This window comes from Camelus ferus, chromosome 9 (assembly GCF_009834535.1).
Source record: "Camelus ferus isolate YT-003-E chromosome 9, BCGSAC_Cfer_1.0, whole genome shotgun sequence".
Classification (NCBI taxonomy): Eukaryota; Metazoa; Chordata; class Mammalia; order Artiodactyla; family Camelidae; genus Camelus; species Camelus ferus.
The window spans coordinates 20,536,268-20,555,965 of NC_045704.1; the positions used below are offsets into that span (position 1 = coordinate 20,536,268).

A 19,698-nucleotide genomic window follows, 5' to 3' on the forward strand; every position below is an offset into this window, starting at 1 on the left:
TGTGGACTACCCCCCCTCAAGTAGTCGGAGCATTACTCCCCATCCCTAAAGTGTGGGCTGTGCATAGTGACTTCCTTCCAAAGAGTGTAGCATGGAAAGAGGGGAAGAGTAATTGCACAGTGGAGAAATCTGGAAAACACTACCTGAGCTAGGTATTCAAGGTTAATAGCATCACTGATAAGTTATGTTGTTAGCATGTACCTCTAACATGATGTTAAGAATGGCAGTTAATGTGGTCTTCCTTCCTCAAGATTCAAACCCCCAGTCTAACTAGGAGAAAAACATTAGATAATCACAAATTCAGGGACATTCTATAAAATGACTGACGAGTACTCCTCAAAACTGTCAAGTACATTAACAACTAGGAAACTCTGAGAAACTGTCACAGTCTTGAGGAGCACAAACAAGGACATAGAAGACTAAATGTGATGTGGTATCCTAGATAGGATTCTGGAACAGAAAAGCATTATGTAAAAACTAAGGAAATTTGACCAGAGTATGGGCTTTAGTTAATAATAATATACAAACGTACCACAGTAATGTAAGATGTTAACAAAAGGGGAAACGGGGTGCTCATTATTTGGGAACTCTGAACTATTTCTGCAATTTTTCTGTAAATCTAAAACCATTCTAAAAGAAAAGGCTTATTTAAAATAAAGTATGAGTCTATAGAACAAGATAATGGGTACAGGAAACTTGCATTTGACCTTTTAAATTAAGAAATAACAAAATGACGCTGTACACCAGAAATTGACACAACATTGTAAACTGACTATACTTCAATAAATAAATATAAATATAAATACACACACACACACACACAAAAGTAACAGATGAAAAGTGAGATTTATATGATACTGGAGTGTTTTAAGGATCCCCATGGTAGAAAAGTGGCCGGAGCTTAGAACAAAGCCTTTAAAACTCAATTAGGCCTCTGTATCTCCCACCCTACCTCAGTCTCCATTCACTGAAACACTAGAAAAAAAAGTATGCGTAAAACCAGGTTAAGCTTTTTTTTTTTTTTTTTTTAAACCAATCTGCTTTCATGGAGATTAAACTCATGAAGTAAATAACTCAATAGCTTGGCTGAAGAGTAGAACTGTAAATAAGTGGAAGAGTGACTGTAACAATAGAAAAATCAAGATTAGAGTTTCTCCCAAAATTCTGTACAAAATAATAAAAATGGAAAACATGACAGAAAATGATTATGTGAAAGGCAGTGCCAGAAATTGTAATATCAGTTCTAATAGGAAGTATAGAAGGAGAAACCAATAATAAGGAAGAAAAAGAAATTTTAAGAAAAGAAAAAGACAAAAAAAATTTCTTGGAGGTAAAAAAAGACAAATTTTCAAGTAAAAATTATGAAAGCTAAAATTTTAAGTACTCTTTCTTTTTACCGGGCCTAGTTTTAAGAATGTTACATGAATTTATTATTCCTCCTAACAGCCTCATCATGTGGGTACTATTTTGATCCTCATGCGACAGACACAGAAACAGAGAGGTGACGAAACCTGTCCAACATCACAGAGCAATTAATGAAGGAGGCAAAATGCAAGCTTGTTTTCTTCATTATTTAAATTTTTTATTTTGAAGTAATATCAAATGTAGGGAAAAGCTGCAAGAACAGCACAAAGAATTCCTGTATACTCTTCGTATAGATTTTTATAAATGCTAACATTTACTGCATTTATTTTATGATTCTATTTTTTTCCTGAACAATTAGAATTTAATTCAGAAGTCAGTTGCACACATAAGGCTCCTTTACCCATGAATGCTTCAGTGTACACATCCCAAATGCAAAGGCACTCTCTCCCATAATCTCCATAATTACGACACTCAAAATTATGAAATTTATACTGAAACAGTACTTTTAGTATTTACCTTATTCAAATTCACAATTGTTCCAATAAAGCCATTATAGAAAACAATTTTTCTGGTCCAGGGTCATGTGTTACACTTAATTGCCATGTCTCTTTAGTCCCCTTAACCTGAAACAATTCCTCAAGCTTTGTCTTTCTTGACCTTGACATTTTTGACTAGTACAGGCCAGTTATTCTATAGAACCATTGCTCAATTTGCATTTTTCTGTTATTTCTTTATGATTAGATTCTGGTTATGCCCTTTGGCAGGAATATCACAGGAGGTGTTCTGTTCTTCTCAGTGCATTGTAACAGGAGGTACCAGATGTCATTTTGTGCCACACTGGTTATGTTCACTTCGATTACTGGTAAAGGTGGTGTCTGCCAGGTTTCTTCACTGTAATGTTACTGTTTTTCCCTTTGTAAGTAATACTGGTGCGGAGAGACTTTAAGATGTTATCAAACTGTTTCTCATCAAATTTTCACCCACTTGTTTTAGCATACATTGATGATTCTTACCAGAATCAATTACTGTGATGGTTGATTGATGGTGATTTTGTAATTTCACTGTTCTTTCTACACTAATAAGTCAGCATTCTACTATAAAGCATGTTTCATAAATTTTTATCTCAGTCACTGATTCAATGATTTTACTCAATCTGCTACTGTCTTGAGCTATTTTAATGCTCATATTGTCCAGATTTGGCCAGTGAGAACTCCAGACTGACACTGTGACCTTTTGACATAGTTCAATCATTTTTTTTTTTAACACTTCCTTACTTTCTGCCCCTACAAAATGTTCCAAACCTCATCCTGTGCTTTCTCTGCTCAGTTTTTTAATGCTATTTGTCTGAGGAGCCCTGATTCCTTGGATCTGGGTGCTGGTTATTCTCATTGCTACTGGGATATAATTGCTTCTATGTCCTCTCTGCTACGGGGACATACATACACACACAGAAATATATGTATTTCTATATTTACCTATTTTTAAAAAGCATGACTTTGTAGTAATACTTCAAGCTGCAATCCAATTCCACAGGGTTCATTGTAACCTCCTCTTCTCCATGTTGTAACTCCTTACTCCAGCAATGATAAACTTGGCTCCTGTTATATTTACCTACTCCCATATTACAGTTACTTTTTGGACTATTTTAGAATACATGAAGAAGCAGTTTCGGAATTGCTAATCCATATCATTGTGTAAATCAATCCTACTAACTAGAGTTAATTATTCATTTCCAGGTGTTTTTTTTGTTTTTCCTTTCTGTTTTTAGCCTGTGGGAATATGGTCAAATTGTCCTCAAAAGTTGCTTGCATTAGTCTTTTTTTCCCCTTTAATGTGAAGGAAATGTTTATTTTTGCTTATATTCCAATTTAGGGTCTCTCTTCTGTTACTGACTTTTAAAATCTGTAAAATATTAACATGGTCCCCAAAGTAAAAACTACAGAAAAATATAGAAGAAATGTCACTTCCCTTATCCTTTCCTGTACTAAAATTCCCCTATACATTTGGGTCTAATTATGGAATTTTGTTGTATTCCACTGGTCTGTTCATGCAGGAATATCACATTGCTTTGATTATAGGGAATTTATAGTATTTTTAATTATCTGGTTGGACTAGTACCCCTTTGTACTTTTTCTTTTTCAGTGTTAGCCTGGCTAACACATAAAACCTGTATTGCAACCACTATGGATAATGTATATCCTTCAGATGAAAAGATCGATTGAATTGTCCACCTCCAGTAAAATTCTCCTTCCCAGTATCCTTTTTCTTCACGAGGCTTATCAATATCTGAAGTTATCTTAGTTAGGTATTCTCTGGTTGTCTGCTTTCCAGATTCTCCTGGAGACTGGGGATCTTGTCTTTAATATTCATTAGCATATCATCAACAGGCAGAGCACACCGTGGCACACTGCAGGTATACACGCTGCATGCAGTTTTTTCATTAGTTACTCTGGTGGGGGCAGTCATATCACACTGTGGTTTTCATTCTTCCATTTTCTTGATAATTAATGAACTTGAGCGCCTTCTGATGTCTTTATTGGCTACCTGAATATCCATTTTTTTGAATGCTTATTTGAGTTTTTCCCCATATCCTATTTGATTGTTTGCCATTTATTGATCTGTAGTGGTCCTTTATATACTCTGGATGAATTCTTGGTCAAATATATGTATTGTGAATATATTCTCCCACTCTGTGGCTTCTCTTTTCATTTTCTTAACGGTGTCTTTTGGTGAAAAAGATCTTTAAATTTAATATAGTAAAATTTACTATTTTTTCTTCACACGGGTAGTGATTTTGTGTTAAGAAATCTTGGCTGACCCAAGGCTAGAAAGATATTCTATGTTTTCTTCTAAAGGTTTTGTTTTATCTTCTACAATTACATCATTAACATATCTGGAATTGATTTATGTGAAGTATAAGGTACGAGCCTAGATTAATTATTATCAATATGGATATGCCATTGACCCAGTGCTACTTATTGAAAAGACCATCACCTCCTCTGCAACCACACTGCAAAGGAACCTTTGTCATAAATCAGATGACCATATATATGTAGGTCTATTACAGGGCTCTTTATTTTGTTCTACTGGTCTACTTGTTCATTTCACATCAATATATTGCCTTAATGACCAAAGTATACCTTATCACATTAGCAAATTCAAGAAGAAAAATATATCAATGTGGCAAAAGGCATCTGACAATACTTAGCAGGCATTTTTAATAAAGTTCAATAGGGACTGAAAGAAACAAGTGAACCACACAATGTCTGTTAACCTCAAACATAGAGCAAACATTATATTAAGTGATTTCCATTAAGCTGGGAAAAACAATTAGATGCCTGCTATCACCATGAATCCTAAATCTGGTTCTGGAAATTGTTTCTACTGCAATAATAATAAAATAATCACTATAAGTACTCAAGAAAAATATCACATCTGTTTGCAGCTCACATAACTAATTGCCTAAAAAAATCAAGTCTGGTAAAAAAAAAATTTAAAAGGTTATTGGGTAATAATGAAAGCTGTAACTGCATCCATAAAGTTTTAATATAACAATATTACAATAAATACAGAAATAAGCCACAATCTGGGAGAAGCTAAGTCCATCATTCTACTAGGTTTACTATCTAGAATGTTATGTTTAAGAATCCCACGATTTTTATATGAATGTTTTCTAAAAAAGGAATATGGGCAATATATATGAATTGGCAAGCTACAGTACTTAGCAATAAACAGATGTGAAAAGATGCTCAACTCACTATTTACCAGGAAGATATTAAAGCACATACCAGAAGTGAGGATAAAAGGAAGTAACATTTCACTGGTTGAAGGAGTTGTAAACTGGCGACATAATGATGTTCTCCTCTTCCACAGCAGTATGTACTGAGGTTGAAAGTGAACATGATCCGCGACTTACCAATCTGATCTTTTGATAAATACCTCAGAGAAACCCTGCTTATGTGCAGCAAAAAACTCAAATATTCACTAAGAAATTTTTCAGTGAGAAATTATATCTAACTTAAATATTGACCAATAAAAGGCCTAAATACATATGATGTATTCATACAAAAAATAGGGCCAGGGGGGTTCTATTCTGTTGAAGAGCATCATATTAAATCCAAAAAAAGCAAACAGCTGATGAGTCACTTTCCTCACCACACAGATAACCATACACCTACCATAATGCTGACATCGCCATCCTCGAAGCCACTTCTTTTTGGTTACAGCAACATCTTCTAAAGTGGAATTACATCTGCAGTAGGAAATGGCAATGGGGGCTCTATAGTGAAGTATGAGATACACTGGGTTAGATAAAAATGAAACTTTTTTGATAGTCTTTTGATAAGCACTAGTGTGAATTTTTCCCCCCAAGAAATATAGAATACAGAGCTCTCTCATGCTTGTTTGACCACAAAGTCATTTTCTTCAAGAACCACTAAGTACTGGTGTTTTGAGGAACATACTTTAAGAAATTCTGAGTTAATGCACTGTCCTCAGAAGACTTCTGTTAACAAGAAAATGTTACCAGGGAGGAAAAACACATTGACCTACTAGCAAAAACTAATTTTATCATAGCACTTAAAATACTTGTAGGTATTACAATTTTGTGTAAACACTGTGTACTACTCACAAATTAAAAGCAATTTGACATCATGAGTGGGAAAGACGTACTGTTCTAGATGGTGAATGATTATTCTAGATGGTGAATGATTATTCAGTGACTTCTGCCCAATCTGCCCACTCTGAGCAAAATGGACTTTAGAGGCACAAGTCAATGTATGACAGTAACACTAATCTGGTTGAAAACAAAGTGTTGTGGCAATACTAATTTTTCTTCTGTGGAAGGTAGTAATTTTTAAGCACTAAATACCTATTTTTCACTTATTTGTTCATTCTTTTTATAAAATTGATGAGGTTAAAATAAATGAGAATTAAGAAGAGAAATAACCTAAAAGACACTGGGGCTAGATCAGGTCATTTTCCCCAACATTGTTACATTGCTTAAGTTAGAAACCTAAAATCTTGGTACCTAATAATCACAACAGGTCAGGCCCCTGGATATTCCTGCTAAATCATTTTATGTTTTATAATTGTTTTATTAGACTATTGAGTTCAATGTACTGAATTTTATTTGGAATGTCTGCATGTATCTTAAATGATACTGGTCTAGATTTTGCTTTTTAGGAATATCCTCATCTAATTTTATTATTGGGATATTTGCCTTATAGAATAATCTGGTAAAATTTTGTTAGAAGTTACCTGTTCTTTAAAATTTTATTGGTGTAAAACTATTGAGTCTAGTTTCTAAAAAACAAGAGCATAACTACATACATTTTCCCTTTGTTTGCAGCTCTCATAGATTATAAATCTAAAATCTATAAATTATAAATTAAAATATAAAATAAATAAAATATAATATCTATGCTTGGTCAGATCTATAGTATCTTAGTCAACTTGGATCATTTAGGTTTCCCTAGATAACTCATCCTCTATATTTTTACTCATATTGAAATGCATATATAGTAATACATCTATAAATTAAAAAAATTTTAAATCTCCTTGATATATGTAGCTATTTTACTATTCCCATACATAATGCTATAACTGAATCATCTTTTTTTCCTCAATAATAACTACCAATTCTATATTGGTATAAAATCTACTGTTTTATTAACTATTCGATTTTTACTTTTTTATTTTGGGGGGAAGTAATTAGGCAATTTTACTTTTTAAAATTGTATTTTTACTTTTATTGTATGAGTTACTTCCTGTTGCTTATCTTAATTAAAAAAAAATTTTGAGTTTTTTTTTTTTTCAACACACTTATCAATTGCCTGTTGTGTGGCAGGCAATGTAGATGTGGGGACAGAGTAGTGAACCTTCTCTATCCAGGTTTTCTAAATGCATGAATATTAATTTTCTACTAAGTAGAGCTTTGGTGACTTCCCACAAATTCTTATTTGTAGGCATCACATTATTATTTATCACTAAGCGGTCTAAAATTTCAGATTTTCTACTTTAAAAAAGCTATATTATGGAAGTTTTCAAATATATGCAAAGGTAGTAAGAATAGTACAATGAACCCTATGTACCCATTATCCAGCTTCACCACTTAGCAATATTTTGCCAATCTTGTTTCATCTATCCTTCTCACTTTTTTTCTTCAGTATTATAAAGCAAATTTAAAAAGTACACGACAATTTCATCCTTGAATATTACACTACAGATCTCTAACGCGTAAGGATTTATACACACATACAAACCCCACAACCATGTCATCATGTCTAACGAATGAATAATAATTATTTAATATAATTTAATACCCATTCTAAGTTTACCTTTTTAAAATAATGGAAAAATTTTTTTCATTTATTTGTCCAAATCAGGATTGTACTAACTGTATTTTCTTATTTTCTGTATTTTTGATGCTCAGACATTTGGGGACTTGATCTTGGAGCGACTACCCCTCCCAGGGATAGAAAATTCCTTGGCAAATGACTCCCCTGTGACCATGCGTTGTGATATACAAACCAATCAATCCAAAGTCCACACCCCAAAATATCTCCTTTAACCGACTCTCACATACCAAGCCAATATTCCTCCTAGCCTAAATCACCCCAGGGCCAAGTACTGGACAACTAAAGACCACTCCTGTATCAGAGCTCAACAAAACTGTTCAAACTAACCAGTCCTAAACTTGCTCGGGGGACCTACCTGGCACCATGTGCCTATTCCCTGCTGGGAAAACTTCAGTAAAGGTTCTGAGTCACACCCTCTCCCACCTGTGCCTCCTAACAGGACCGGGTGCTTCCTCCATGTGGACCTGTGTGCATGCAGTGCCTCCTGTTTCTTCTAGAAATCTTCCAATATAAGCTTCTTCCTTCGTGACAGTCATTTCCACATCTGTGTGTCTTACCGCACCTGATTAAGACAAATCCTGGGTACATTTTAACAAAAGGATGTCAACACATTCCACACACTATTTAATTCATATGTCTCTTAAGTCTCTATAAATTCTATTTCTAATGTCTTGATATATATTGGTTAAGAAACAAGGCTTTTTAGTCTGTGAAATTTCCCACACTCTGGATTTGGTTGTTTGCTTCTTTGTGTCATTACTTTGTTCATTTATTCCCTAAGTTTCCTGTAAACTGGTAGATTTAGAGACTAAATTACACTTCTGGATCAGTATTTTGGGCAAGAATACTCCACAGGTAGTATACATCCATTGCATTATGTCAAGATAAACACACAGCCTCACTGATTTAATTTAGAGATGTTAATATAGATTAGTGGGTTGTCATTCTGCTCTATCCATCAAAAGCTTCCTATAATCTTTCACCTAATGGATGGTCTTCACATTCATCGTTATCACCAAGATCTATTATTTCATAAATAAAAAGTGTGATTTTTTTGATTCCTTTGATCTTTATTAGCCAGAATTCTCTAATAAAGAACTTTCTTTCACCAGCTTTTGGTTGTCTTGAAACATAGTTTCATAAAGGAAAAGTAAGATAAAAGCTACATTTTCCCCATTTCCTTATTAATAAATGCCCTAATATGCTCTGTAGCTGACCAATACATTTGGTCAGAAAAAAGAAGCAGCTATCAAAGACTATAGTAATCATGACAAAAGGACACAGGATCCAAATTGAGGGGATTCCCACTCATCAAAGACAGGACAATGTAAGCATTAAAAAAAAAGGCGACAATGGATTTTAAAAAATCACTCCAGGTTTTATAATATAGGTGGATTTGTAATTTCCAAATAGTTTTTTTTTATCTTATCCTTTGTTAACTTTAAATTTATACTGAGGTCAGAGAGCATAGATTGTAGAGTATCTTCTTCTTTATGAACTGAAAAAGAACATCTTTTACTATTTTAACAAGAGTAAATTACCTGACGTTCAATAAGGGATGAGTGTTGGTGGAAGGCATTTCTATGTTCACTGTGCCCTTAGTCTTTCATATGAGTTTTCAAGAGAGTAATATTCATGATGATAATAATAAACCAAAATTTAATGGCTTAAAACAACAACCATTTTATTGTATCCCATGATTTTGCAGGTCAGGAATTTGGGCAGGGGCTCAGTTGGTCCATTTTTCTCCTCTGTATGGCATCAACTGAGGTCAGTCAGTGCATTCAGCTGATGCCTGGTCTGGAGGATCCACAATTATTTCACTCAAATGTCTGGTGTCTCGGTGGGCATGTCTGGAAGACTCGGCATAGCAGAGTGCCTCTCCCTCTGCCTCTCTGTGTAGTTGCAGGGCCTTTCCATGTGGTCTCTTCAGCAGAGTAGCCTGACCAGGTCAGGATCTGATGTTGACAGAGTATTCCAAGAAATGAGGCAAAATCTGCCAGTCCAGAAATTAGCACAGCAGTACTTCCACAACTCTACTGGTCAAAGCAGTCACAGTCTGCCCAGATTCAAGCGGGGAAAGGATATGGATTCCACCTCTTGATGGGAGGCGTGTCAAAGAATTTGCGGCAATCTTTGCTCTGCCACCGTGTTATATTGTTTTATAAATGAAGAAATTATAACCAGAGCAGTTAAGCACCTTGTTCAATATAATACAGGTATGAAAGTGATGGGATAGAGATGATAAGTGTCTTCCCCACATCTGTTATATTAATAGGGTTAGTTTTTAGAATGAATGTGAAGATTTTCAGGTTTGAGTGAGGGTGGGATATATTAAATTAACATATCCTTTTAACACTACAAACTCCCTTATACCCAGTCAGGTGCATGTATGAAGCACAAGGGACTAATTACTACATTCACAGATTGTTCTACAGCACAAGACTGAAAAGGCTTTCTTATATTTTTACATTATGAATTTTCAGATGATGAGTAAGATGTGAATGTTGTCTAAAGGCCTTCTTACATTCCTTACATTCATAGGGTTTCTCACCGGAATGAATTCTCAGATGTTGAATAAGAGATGAATTAAGTCTAAAGGCCTTCCTACATTCCTTACATTCAAAGGGTTTTTCACCAGTATGAATGCTCTGATGTAGAGTAAGTTTTTGGCGCAGTCTAAAGGCCTTTCCGCATTCCTTACATTTATACGGCTTCTCACCAATGTGAATACTCTGATGTTGTGTAAGTTGTGAGAGCAGTCTAAAGGCCTTCCCGCATTCCTTACAGTCATAGGGTTTAACACCAATATGAATACTCTGATGTGAAATAAGTTGTGAGTAACGACTAAAGGCCTTCCAGCATTCTTTACATTCATAAGGTTTCTCACCAGTGTGAATTCTGTGATGAAGAATAAGATGATAACCACGACTAAAAGTCTTTCCACATTCCTTACATTCATAGGGTTTCTCACCAGTATGAATTCTCTGGTGGAGGGTCAGCTGTTGCCGCACTCTGAAGGCCTTGCCACATTCTTTACATTCATAGGGTTTCTCGCCAGTGTGAAGTTTGTGATGTACTCTAAGGCCAGAGCCACACAGAAAGGCCTTTCCACATTCTTTACATTCATAGAGTTTGTCAGCAATATTAAGCTTCTGATGTCGAGTAAGGTGTGCATACTGTCTAAAGGCCTTCCCACATTCTGTACATACGTAGGGCTTCTCACCAGTATGAATCCTCTGATGGAGAGTAAGTTGTCCACGAACTCTGAACGCCTTCCCACATTCTTTACATTCATAGGGTTTCTCACCAATATGAATTTTCTGATGTACTCTAAGGTCTGGGCCACATATGAAAGATTCTCCACATTCCTTGCACTCATAGAGTTTTTCACCAGAATGAAGTCTCTGATGTCGAGTAAGATGTGCAGTCTGTCTAAAGGCCATCCCACATTCCTTACATTCATAGGGCTTTTCACCAGTATGAATTCTGTGATGAAAAGTAAGTTGTTGGCGTACTCTAAAGGCCTTTCCACATTCCTTACATTCATAGGGTTTCTCAACAAAATGAATTCTCTGACGTGAAGTAAGAGATGTGCGTTTTTGGTAAGAGGACACTTTTTGAGATGCAATTTTCACTTGACCGAAATAATCCTCTTGTCCTTCAAATTTTCTTTTGGACTCCCAATCATTTTTTAAACTAAGGCTCTTAAGGCCACAGTTTTTAATTCTTTCCATTATCTTCCACTGGGTTAAGTTCATTTCATAAACACCATTTTCTGAAGATAACTTCTTGGTCTCATACCTGGTTTCCAAATCTGACAGAAAACAAGAGAGCGAACATGCAGTTTTCTTTTTTTAAAAGAAGTAAAATGTCCAGTAGAAATAAAAGACAAAGTAATAACCAGTAAAATTCTAAAAATAGTTATACAATTTGGAAAAAAAAAATCAAAAGGGAACACCAGGAAAACGAGTTCGTGTAAGAAAGTGAGAGGGTGACTAAACATTTTAAGTCAGTGGTTCTCAAGTTGAAATGTGAATCAGAATCACCAGGGCGCTTGTTACAAATACTGTGATTTAGACACCATCTAAACCACTTGAATCAGATTCCACAGTCCCAGGCAGTTCTATATTTAATATTCTCCACATAAAGATGCTGATGGAGAAGAAAGATTGAGAATTCATACTTAAATTTTTTCAGCAATTTCTCTTATTCTTAGAATAAAATCAAACTCCTTGTTGTTAAAAGGCCTCTGCTTGCCTATGCCAACTAAAAATTGGCACTCACCCTCTGCCTCTACAAAGATTGAATCACGTTGGCACTTGCCATCTACCTCTGCTTGGGTTAAATCATGAGCCGCTGCAGCCCCTGACCTCCAACACTCCCTGAAAGGAGCTCAGGGTGGAGATGAGGAATGAGGAACTCTGTGTCTGGGAAAACTAGCAGAACAGGACTTTATAGTTAGATATTTTCAGGAGATTTTATGAGCCCAAATTCTTGAGTTTCTTCATATTTAGAAAAACACTGAATTCCTTAACAGTGACACCTGCTACTCGTGACTAGCAGCAAGCAAGCCTTTGCCTAAAATGTGTGCTTGACTGCATGTACCCCTCTTCACTAAAATCATATATATAATGCTGAGCTTCCCCCTGCCTCTTTGGAGCAGTTCCTCAGAGCTATCTGAGATGCTGTCTCCAAGGCTATAGTCCTCATTTTGCCCCCAAATAAAACTTGACCCACAACTTTCACGTTCTATGATTTTAGTTCAGTCGACAACTATAACACATCATCTCAAATCACTGCCCTCTCCACTGCTGCCTGGAGAGGCCTCTTAGCAGATCTTAGAACATGTTCCAACTTAATTCCACTTCTTAGGACTTTTCAGTCTGCTCTATTTCCCACAAATCTTTTGTTTGGACTCTCTGCATGGTTGGCTCCTTCTCACTCTGAGGTCTTAGATTAAAAGTCACTTCCTCTAAGGGCTGCTGACTCTACTGACAGTACCTAAAGCTATGTCCTTATTATACAGCTAACCCTTGAACAACACAGGTTTGAACTGCACAGGTCCACTGATGCCTGGATTTTTTTCAATACACATACAAAAATATACGTGTAGAACATCGTGTGCAAGAGTTGTACTAAAGTGGACAGCCTATCCTTACACAGGCATAGATGAGAGATATTTACAATCAAATTAATAATGTGCTACTTTTCTTACTATTACATAACTTTGCTTTCAAAGAATTACATTACCGTACAATGTACTTCTCTCTTATAATTGGAAAAACTGCATATCAGCCTATTGTCACAGGTAATTGGTTTTTTAAAATGTAACAATGTTTCCAATACTGTATTATGAATATCACTGTAATACTGTATGCCATAAAAATTTTATGCCAATCCATTCATTAGTGTATAAACTATGCTACCATGAAGCAATCATATCAATTACACTAGGCTACCATAAAGCAATCATATTGCTGCTTCTCCATTTTCAATGCATAAATTATTATACCTGTAAATAAATATGATTTTTTCACATTATCTTTTCATTTTTAATGTCCAGTGTCAGTAATACGTATATAACATCTACAGTGTTTTGTATCATATAAGACAATATTGATGTAGGTACTAACAGACAATCTTACATAAACAAATGACATAAACTTATGGTATCAATAAATGCAGTACAGTACTGTAAATGTATTTCTCTTCCTTATGATTTTCTTAATAACATTTTCTTTTCTCTAGCTACCTTCATTGTAAGAATACAGCATATAACATATATAACATACAAAATATGTGTTAATCAACTATTTGTGTTACTGGCAAGGCTTCCTGCCAACAATAGGCTATTAGTTATGTTCTGGTGGAGTCAAAAGTTATAGTGGATTTTTGCCTGCACTGGGGGTGGCACCCAAGACCTTGTGTTGTTCAGGTGTAAACCACATGTCTGTGTTGTTATTATGCATATATTACATATCAACAGATCTATATTGAAATTATCTATTTATTAATTTTTCCAATTGTTATTCTGCTTATTTTCTTACCCCTAAATCTCGTCAACGGCAGAAACAATCCCTGCTTCACTCTCCATTAAATAATAAATCCAAAGCACATAATAGGTTTCACTCATTTAATTCCCATAGTTATATACCTACTCTGAATATATTTCTCTGCTTCTAACCTCTCACACTACAATGACTAAGCATCTTCTCATTCATCCAAGCTGGCCCAGCAGAACATATAAAAGAAAAATGGTGGTTGTATATTCCTGTACACCTTTCCATTGCTTATACCCTGTCTATGCAGTATTCTTTACAGTGCCCATTCTATAGCTATGGCTTACTCCTTCTTTGTCTCCACATCACAACAAAGTAACTGAGGAACTCTACTTACTTAAACTCCCCTTAAGCTTATTCTGTTACTCATCCATTTTACAAATGCTCAACGGATTTTGTTCCTTCATTCCCTTGTTCGAGTCTTCTCCCTTCCATCTCCTCAGAGGCAAGGCCATTTCTGTATTTCCTAGTAATGTGTACCAAGGACCTCTCAGGGAAACATGTTTATGCCTTAATTAAAGTTCATGAGATCCTTAGCAAAAAAAAAAAAAAGATGTAATATGTAAGTAACTCACTAATAGAGTCAAAGGGTTTTACAGTAACTTGAATGTGAAGAACTTGCTAACAAAAATCATGATGGAAGTAAACCAAAGGATGGTAACCAGTGGAAGAAATGGCCAGAGGGGAGTTTAAGTGCTGTATGAGATGTGTATGAGAGAGAAAAATGATGAAGTTTTTAATTATTACAATACAGTCTATATAAGAAAGTTGAAATCATAGTTTCTACTAAAAGTGAAAATTAGTAACAACAACAAAAAAGTAAATCCACTTAGAATTTTGTAAGTCTATATTAAATAACTCTTAGATTGACAGGAAAATAAGATCCAAAATAGTATTTTTTCAAAGAAAACTACAGTAATAATAAAAAAAAACTACAGTAAATTATTATCTGTAAAACTGTAACCACAGTGCTTGAAAGAAAATAAAAAACTTAAATACATCAACAGTATAAATGAAAGAAAAAATTAACTAAAAATCCAACTCAAAAAATTAGAAAAACAAACTGAAGCAAAGCAGAAAGAAATTAACTATATAGAAGCAGAAGTAGAATAGTTAGAAAAAAAAAAAAAAGAACACACAAAGTAAAACAAAATTCTTTTTAAAAAATCAATCAGCAAAATAGATAAACTATTAGTTAATATAGTAACAGCAAGAAGGCATAGACATAGAAATAAAGAAATGGCAAAGTGAAAATAATCATGAATAAATACAGAGGATAGTTGAAAAAAAGATTACTTTGCCAGTAAGTTTTAAAACATAGCTAAAATGAATAATTTTCTAAGAAAATATAATTACCAAAACTGATCACAGAAGAGATATAATGTTTCAAAAGATTAGAATGTAGTCAGACTTACTATCTCCTTCTCCCAGGAAAAAAAGCTTTCAAAAGGTTATTAAAGCTGTAAAGAATAAGCCATTCAAATTATATTTACTCTGAGAACTAAGAACTATTTCATGACATAATAATGTCATACTAAATAAATATTGTTCATAAAAAGAAAACTACATACCAATTTTCTGAAAACTAATGTAAAAATTCTAAGCATCTAATGACACAGCATGCCAAAAGACCCAGTGCTGTATATTCAAAGAATGCTAAAGTGGTCCAGTATGGGGAAATCTATTAAGATAATTCAACATATTTAATAGAGCTGAGGAAAGAAGGAAAAAAAATCACATGACCATCTCCATAGATGCTGAAAAGGCCAGTAAAAAAAAGAAACATTCCTGATTAAAAAAAAAATAGCTCAGTAAAACAAGAGTAAGTACCTGCCTAAACTGATAAAATATACATAACCGTAACAAAAAAGCAGCTTTGGCGTTATTAGTCAAGGCACTTAAATATCAAAAAAAAAAAAAAAAGAGAGAGAGAAGTAGAATTTAAAAGAAGGAGGTAAAACTGTATTTCCAGAGGATCTGAATGAATCATTGGAAAACTTACAAGATTTAAATACTATAAATGATAACAGAATTTAATAAGGTAGTAGGTATAAAATACAAAAACCAATAGCCTTTATATATACATTTAACAATAAAATATGATGGAGAAAAAAAGATTCCAGTCATGCTAGTAACAAGAATAAACTTAAAAGATATACACAACCTTAACAAAGAAAATGCTGAAACATTCATGAAGCATTTGGTGTTAGATTTTTCTAAAGAAATCACACACCAAATCACAGAGGGAGATTACTCTGCACAAGGTGACAGTGGCCTACCAAGGGTGTTCATGCTGAGGAACGGAGCAGGTATGGAGACAATGGCAAACAACAAATAGCTGTGTTCAAAGTAGCCAGGTATATGGAATTCTGCAGACTATCACCCTTGGCCAGACAGCAACTACTTTTGTCTGCCTCCAGAGTAGACAACACATAAGTGGGCCAGGGCATGAGGCAGGTCAGTGGCTGGTCATGTCCTGGGGATATGGCCACCTCCACAGGCCCAGTTGACAAAAGCACTCCTATGTCACATGGGTTAACTGTGTCTGTTCCAAACAAGTTTAGGCCAGTTTCACTTTTTTCCTGAAAGTATCTAACTTAATTAAATAATACGTAAACTCATGAGAAGTATTCTCTATTCATTGCAAGTTTGGTTCTTGTTCTACTTTAAAAATTTTTTAACTAGAAATAACAGACTATGAATTATGTGTGTTGTTTAGATGAAAAAGTAAATACAAGACACAATGGAAGGAAAGGCTTGACCACATATCAAAAGTATTGACAAAGACCTGTATTTTAATGCTGAGAGTTAAAATACACTTTTATGGTATGTACATAAAATATTTAACCCATTTTTTAAAATTTATTTTTATTTTTGGGGGGTAATTAGGTTTACGTATTTATTTTTTTTTGGAGGAGGTACTGGGGATTGAACCCAGGGCCTTGTGCATGCCGAGCATGCGCTCTACTGCTAGAGCTATCCCCTCCCCACTAACCCATTTTTATGAATAAACAAACCAAACACCATTCCTAATTCTGTTGGACCAAAGGATTTCTATTCTATTAAGCAATGCTGATGAGAATACAGAAAAATATAAACCTTTGCTTTGATCAGCTAAAAATACGTAAATATAAAAAATCATAAATGTGATTCCCCCTTTGCAGAGAACCAGCTTTAATTAAGTGGGAAATGTCACATAAATTACCTGGACTTAATACTTAAGTCTGTTTAGGCATTTTATTATTAACCATCTTTCTTTGTTGATGCAAGAAAGTCTAGGATATAGAAGATTTGGTTTCAAGGAAGTCCTATTTCCATTTCAACACTGGGGACAGAGGATAAAGATCTGAAAATAATAAAACCTGACATCCAAGGAACTGTAATTCTGAAGTATCAATTTTCACCACATCCTGAATAAGCCCATAGTGAATGCCACCACTTAATAATCCTCACATTCTATTCATGATTATCCTTCTGATTTCACTGAGAAAAGAACAATACAAGAACATGCTGTCCTCTCTTCACTACAAAGACCAACTTACTTACATTCATAACCACACTGTTTTCCCTTCAATTCCTTCTTGTTCCCTGGATCCCACCCACTTCCTCTATCCCCACCTCAAGGACACTGCTTTCTCTACTGTATCAATTTTCTCCACCTACAGAATCATTCCCATGGGCACACAAACACGCTCTAGTATCTCATATCTCACCTACTCTTCTCTTACTAAGTCATTCCAAGCAGGTTTTCACTCCGACTTCATTAAAATCACTCTTCACAAGGTCACCAGCATTCTCCTTCTTACCAGAACCTCAGGTCTCATTCTCTACTCCCCATTTTGAAACATTTTCTTTTGTTTTTATTTTGTGTCAGTGGCTGGTCCTTCTCTACCCTTTGCCTCCCCCTCTTTTAAATGTCTGACTGGTGGCATATCCCACGAATCAATCTTCAGGCCTCCTCTCCTTATCTGCTTTCTTCTATCTGCATGGGTTCCTTAGATGAACACATTCAGACCCATGGACTCAAATTCTAACCATAAAGTGAAGACACCCAGGTGTAATGTACATCAGGCTATAATCTCTCCCTGAGCTCCATGTGTACATATTCAGCTGTCCTCTTAACATCTAAAACAACAATTTAAACTTAAAATATCCAAAAAAGAAATTCCCAATGTCTACCTGCCAACCTGCTCTTCCTATCTTCCCCAGCTCAGTAAACTGTGCTTCCATTCACCCAGCTATTCAAGCTAACACCCTTATCTCCTCCTTTGATACCTCATTCTCACTTACTTCATTCATAATTCTACCAGCATGTTCTTTTGGCACTACCTTCTGAGTCTTACGGCTTCTTACTACCTCCTATCTTTGCCATTCTGATCCAAATTATCATTGCTTCTAGTCTGAACTGAAACTGCTTCCATACTGGTCCTTCCTGCTTTTGCACTTGACCAGAGGGATCATTTTAAAACATAAAGCAGACGACAGCATACACTTTCTCTTGATGATTACATTATCTAGCCCCTGCCTAACTCTGATCTCATCTCCTGTTACTTTCCCTTCCCCATCCCCCTGTTCTAGCCATAATGGCTTTCAAACACACAAAGCTAACTTCTTCATTAGACCTTTTCTATCTGCTCAGAACACTCTTCCTCTAGAGTAAAATGGCTTGAGCCCTTACTTCACATCTCTTCTCAAATATCACCTCCTAAAAAAAAGCCTTCCTTCATTTGTCTACTTTTCTGTATGCATTTATAATTCAATAAAACTTAACTAAAAGGAAGAAAGAAACAAAGAAAAGGAAAGAAAAAAAACAATGATCTTGTTTAAGATGTCTAACTTTGAGTCAATAATTGTTACTCGGCTAAATATTTCTGACTAAACTGGTATTATCTTTTTCACTTGGAACAACTGTATTTCATAGTTTTTTTAGTATTAACAGTTGTAAATATCATTAAATCACCCATGTGTGAATAAGGAAATAAGTTAGGATTGGGGGGAAAAAAGTATGTTTTTCTCTATTCTGGTAGAAAGTAAGTCAGAAGATATAACGTTATAAACAGTATGGGTACTGAAATGGCCCTATTGTTACAAAAGAACTTCTAGCCTAAAATGAGTCTCCTCGGCCAAACCTGAATATACAGAGAGCAAAATACAAAATGATAACATATGTCTCTATATCAAGAATTTTAAGGGTTCTCTTTTTTTTAACAAGAGGTTCAAAGAGAGATGAAGAAGGCACAGAAGGAGAAGCTGAACCAAGGCATCATTCTCCCTATAGTCTATCGCATTCATGTTTCTCCTGATGTGAAGGTAGATATATACACACGTGGGGAAAGGCAAACCAGAATGATATTCTGTGACCTAAGGATCTATCTTCTAGAGTAATTTATATGAAATTTTACTTGCTGATAAAACATATAGTATTATTATAATGTCAAGCACATTCATCTCTGTAGTCTTTTTTTTCCCATTTAAAATTTTATCAGAAAAGTTAGAGGAAAAAAACGCTTCCCTGACCATAACTAAAATAGTCTTCCCATTCCATCCCATTCTCTATTCCTTTACTACACTTACTTTCCTTCATAGTACTCTCTTATATGACATTATATTTTCTGTTTATTTACAGTTACCCTGTTTCTCTTACTACAAGGTAAATTCTCATGGGGATAGGGCTCTACTGGTTTTGTTTACCACTGTATTGACGGGTGTCCAGCAGAGTGCCCACCACAGAGCCCAGGTGATTGATGGATGGATGGATGGAGCTAGCTATCTATCTATCTACCTATCAATCAATCAATCATCTGTCTATCTATCCAGAGCAGCAGCAACTGAATCAAAATTATCTATCTATAAATGCAGAAGAAATACAAATATAGATAGAATAATATTGGGAACAAAGAGAGCACCTCTCC

The 19,698-nt window shown here is 35.0% G+C and overlaps 2 protein-coding genes across 6 annotated transcripts in view; one reads left to right on the forward strand and one right to left on the reverse strand.

The window, feature by feature from the left end:
• LOC116666048 (translation initiation factor IF-2-like) overlaps window positions 1-19,698 on the forward strand; it is a 407,644-nt gene that overhangs the window by 146,411 nt on the left and 241,535 nt on the right. The gene's annotated exons all lie outside the window — the stretch shown is intronic.
• The window catches only part of LOC102510255 (zinc finger protein 14 homolog), a 97,248-nt gene that overhangs the window by 28,320 nt on the left and 49,230 nt on the right, over window positions 1-19,698 (reverse strand). For 3 of the 5 annotated variants that reach the window (XR_004322905.1, XR_004322904.1, XR_004322902.1), the window contains 2 exons: window positions 8,148-11,541; window positions 1,559-5,644 (listed from right to left, as the gene is read on the reverse strand). Coding sequence is in view for 1 of the 5 variants with exons in the window: in XM_032488016.1 (XP_032343907.1) it covers window positions 10,196-11,213 (1,018 nt within the window). In the remaining 4 variants the exon portion in view is untranslated. Of the gene's footprint in view, window positions 1-1,558; window positions 5,645-8,147; window positions 11,542-19,698 lie in introns of those variants that run through there. The other 2 variants (XR_004322903.1, XM_032488016.1) reach the window with 2 other exon arrangements.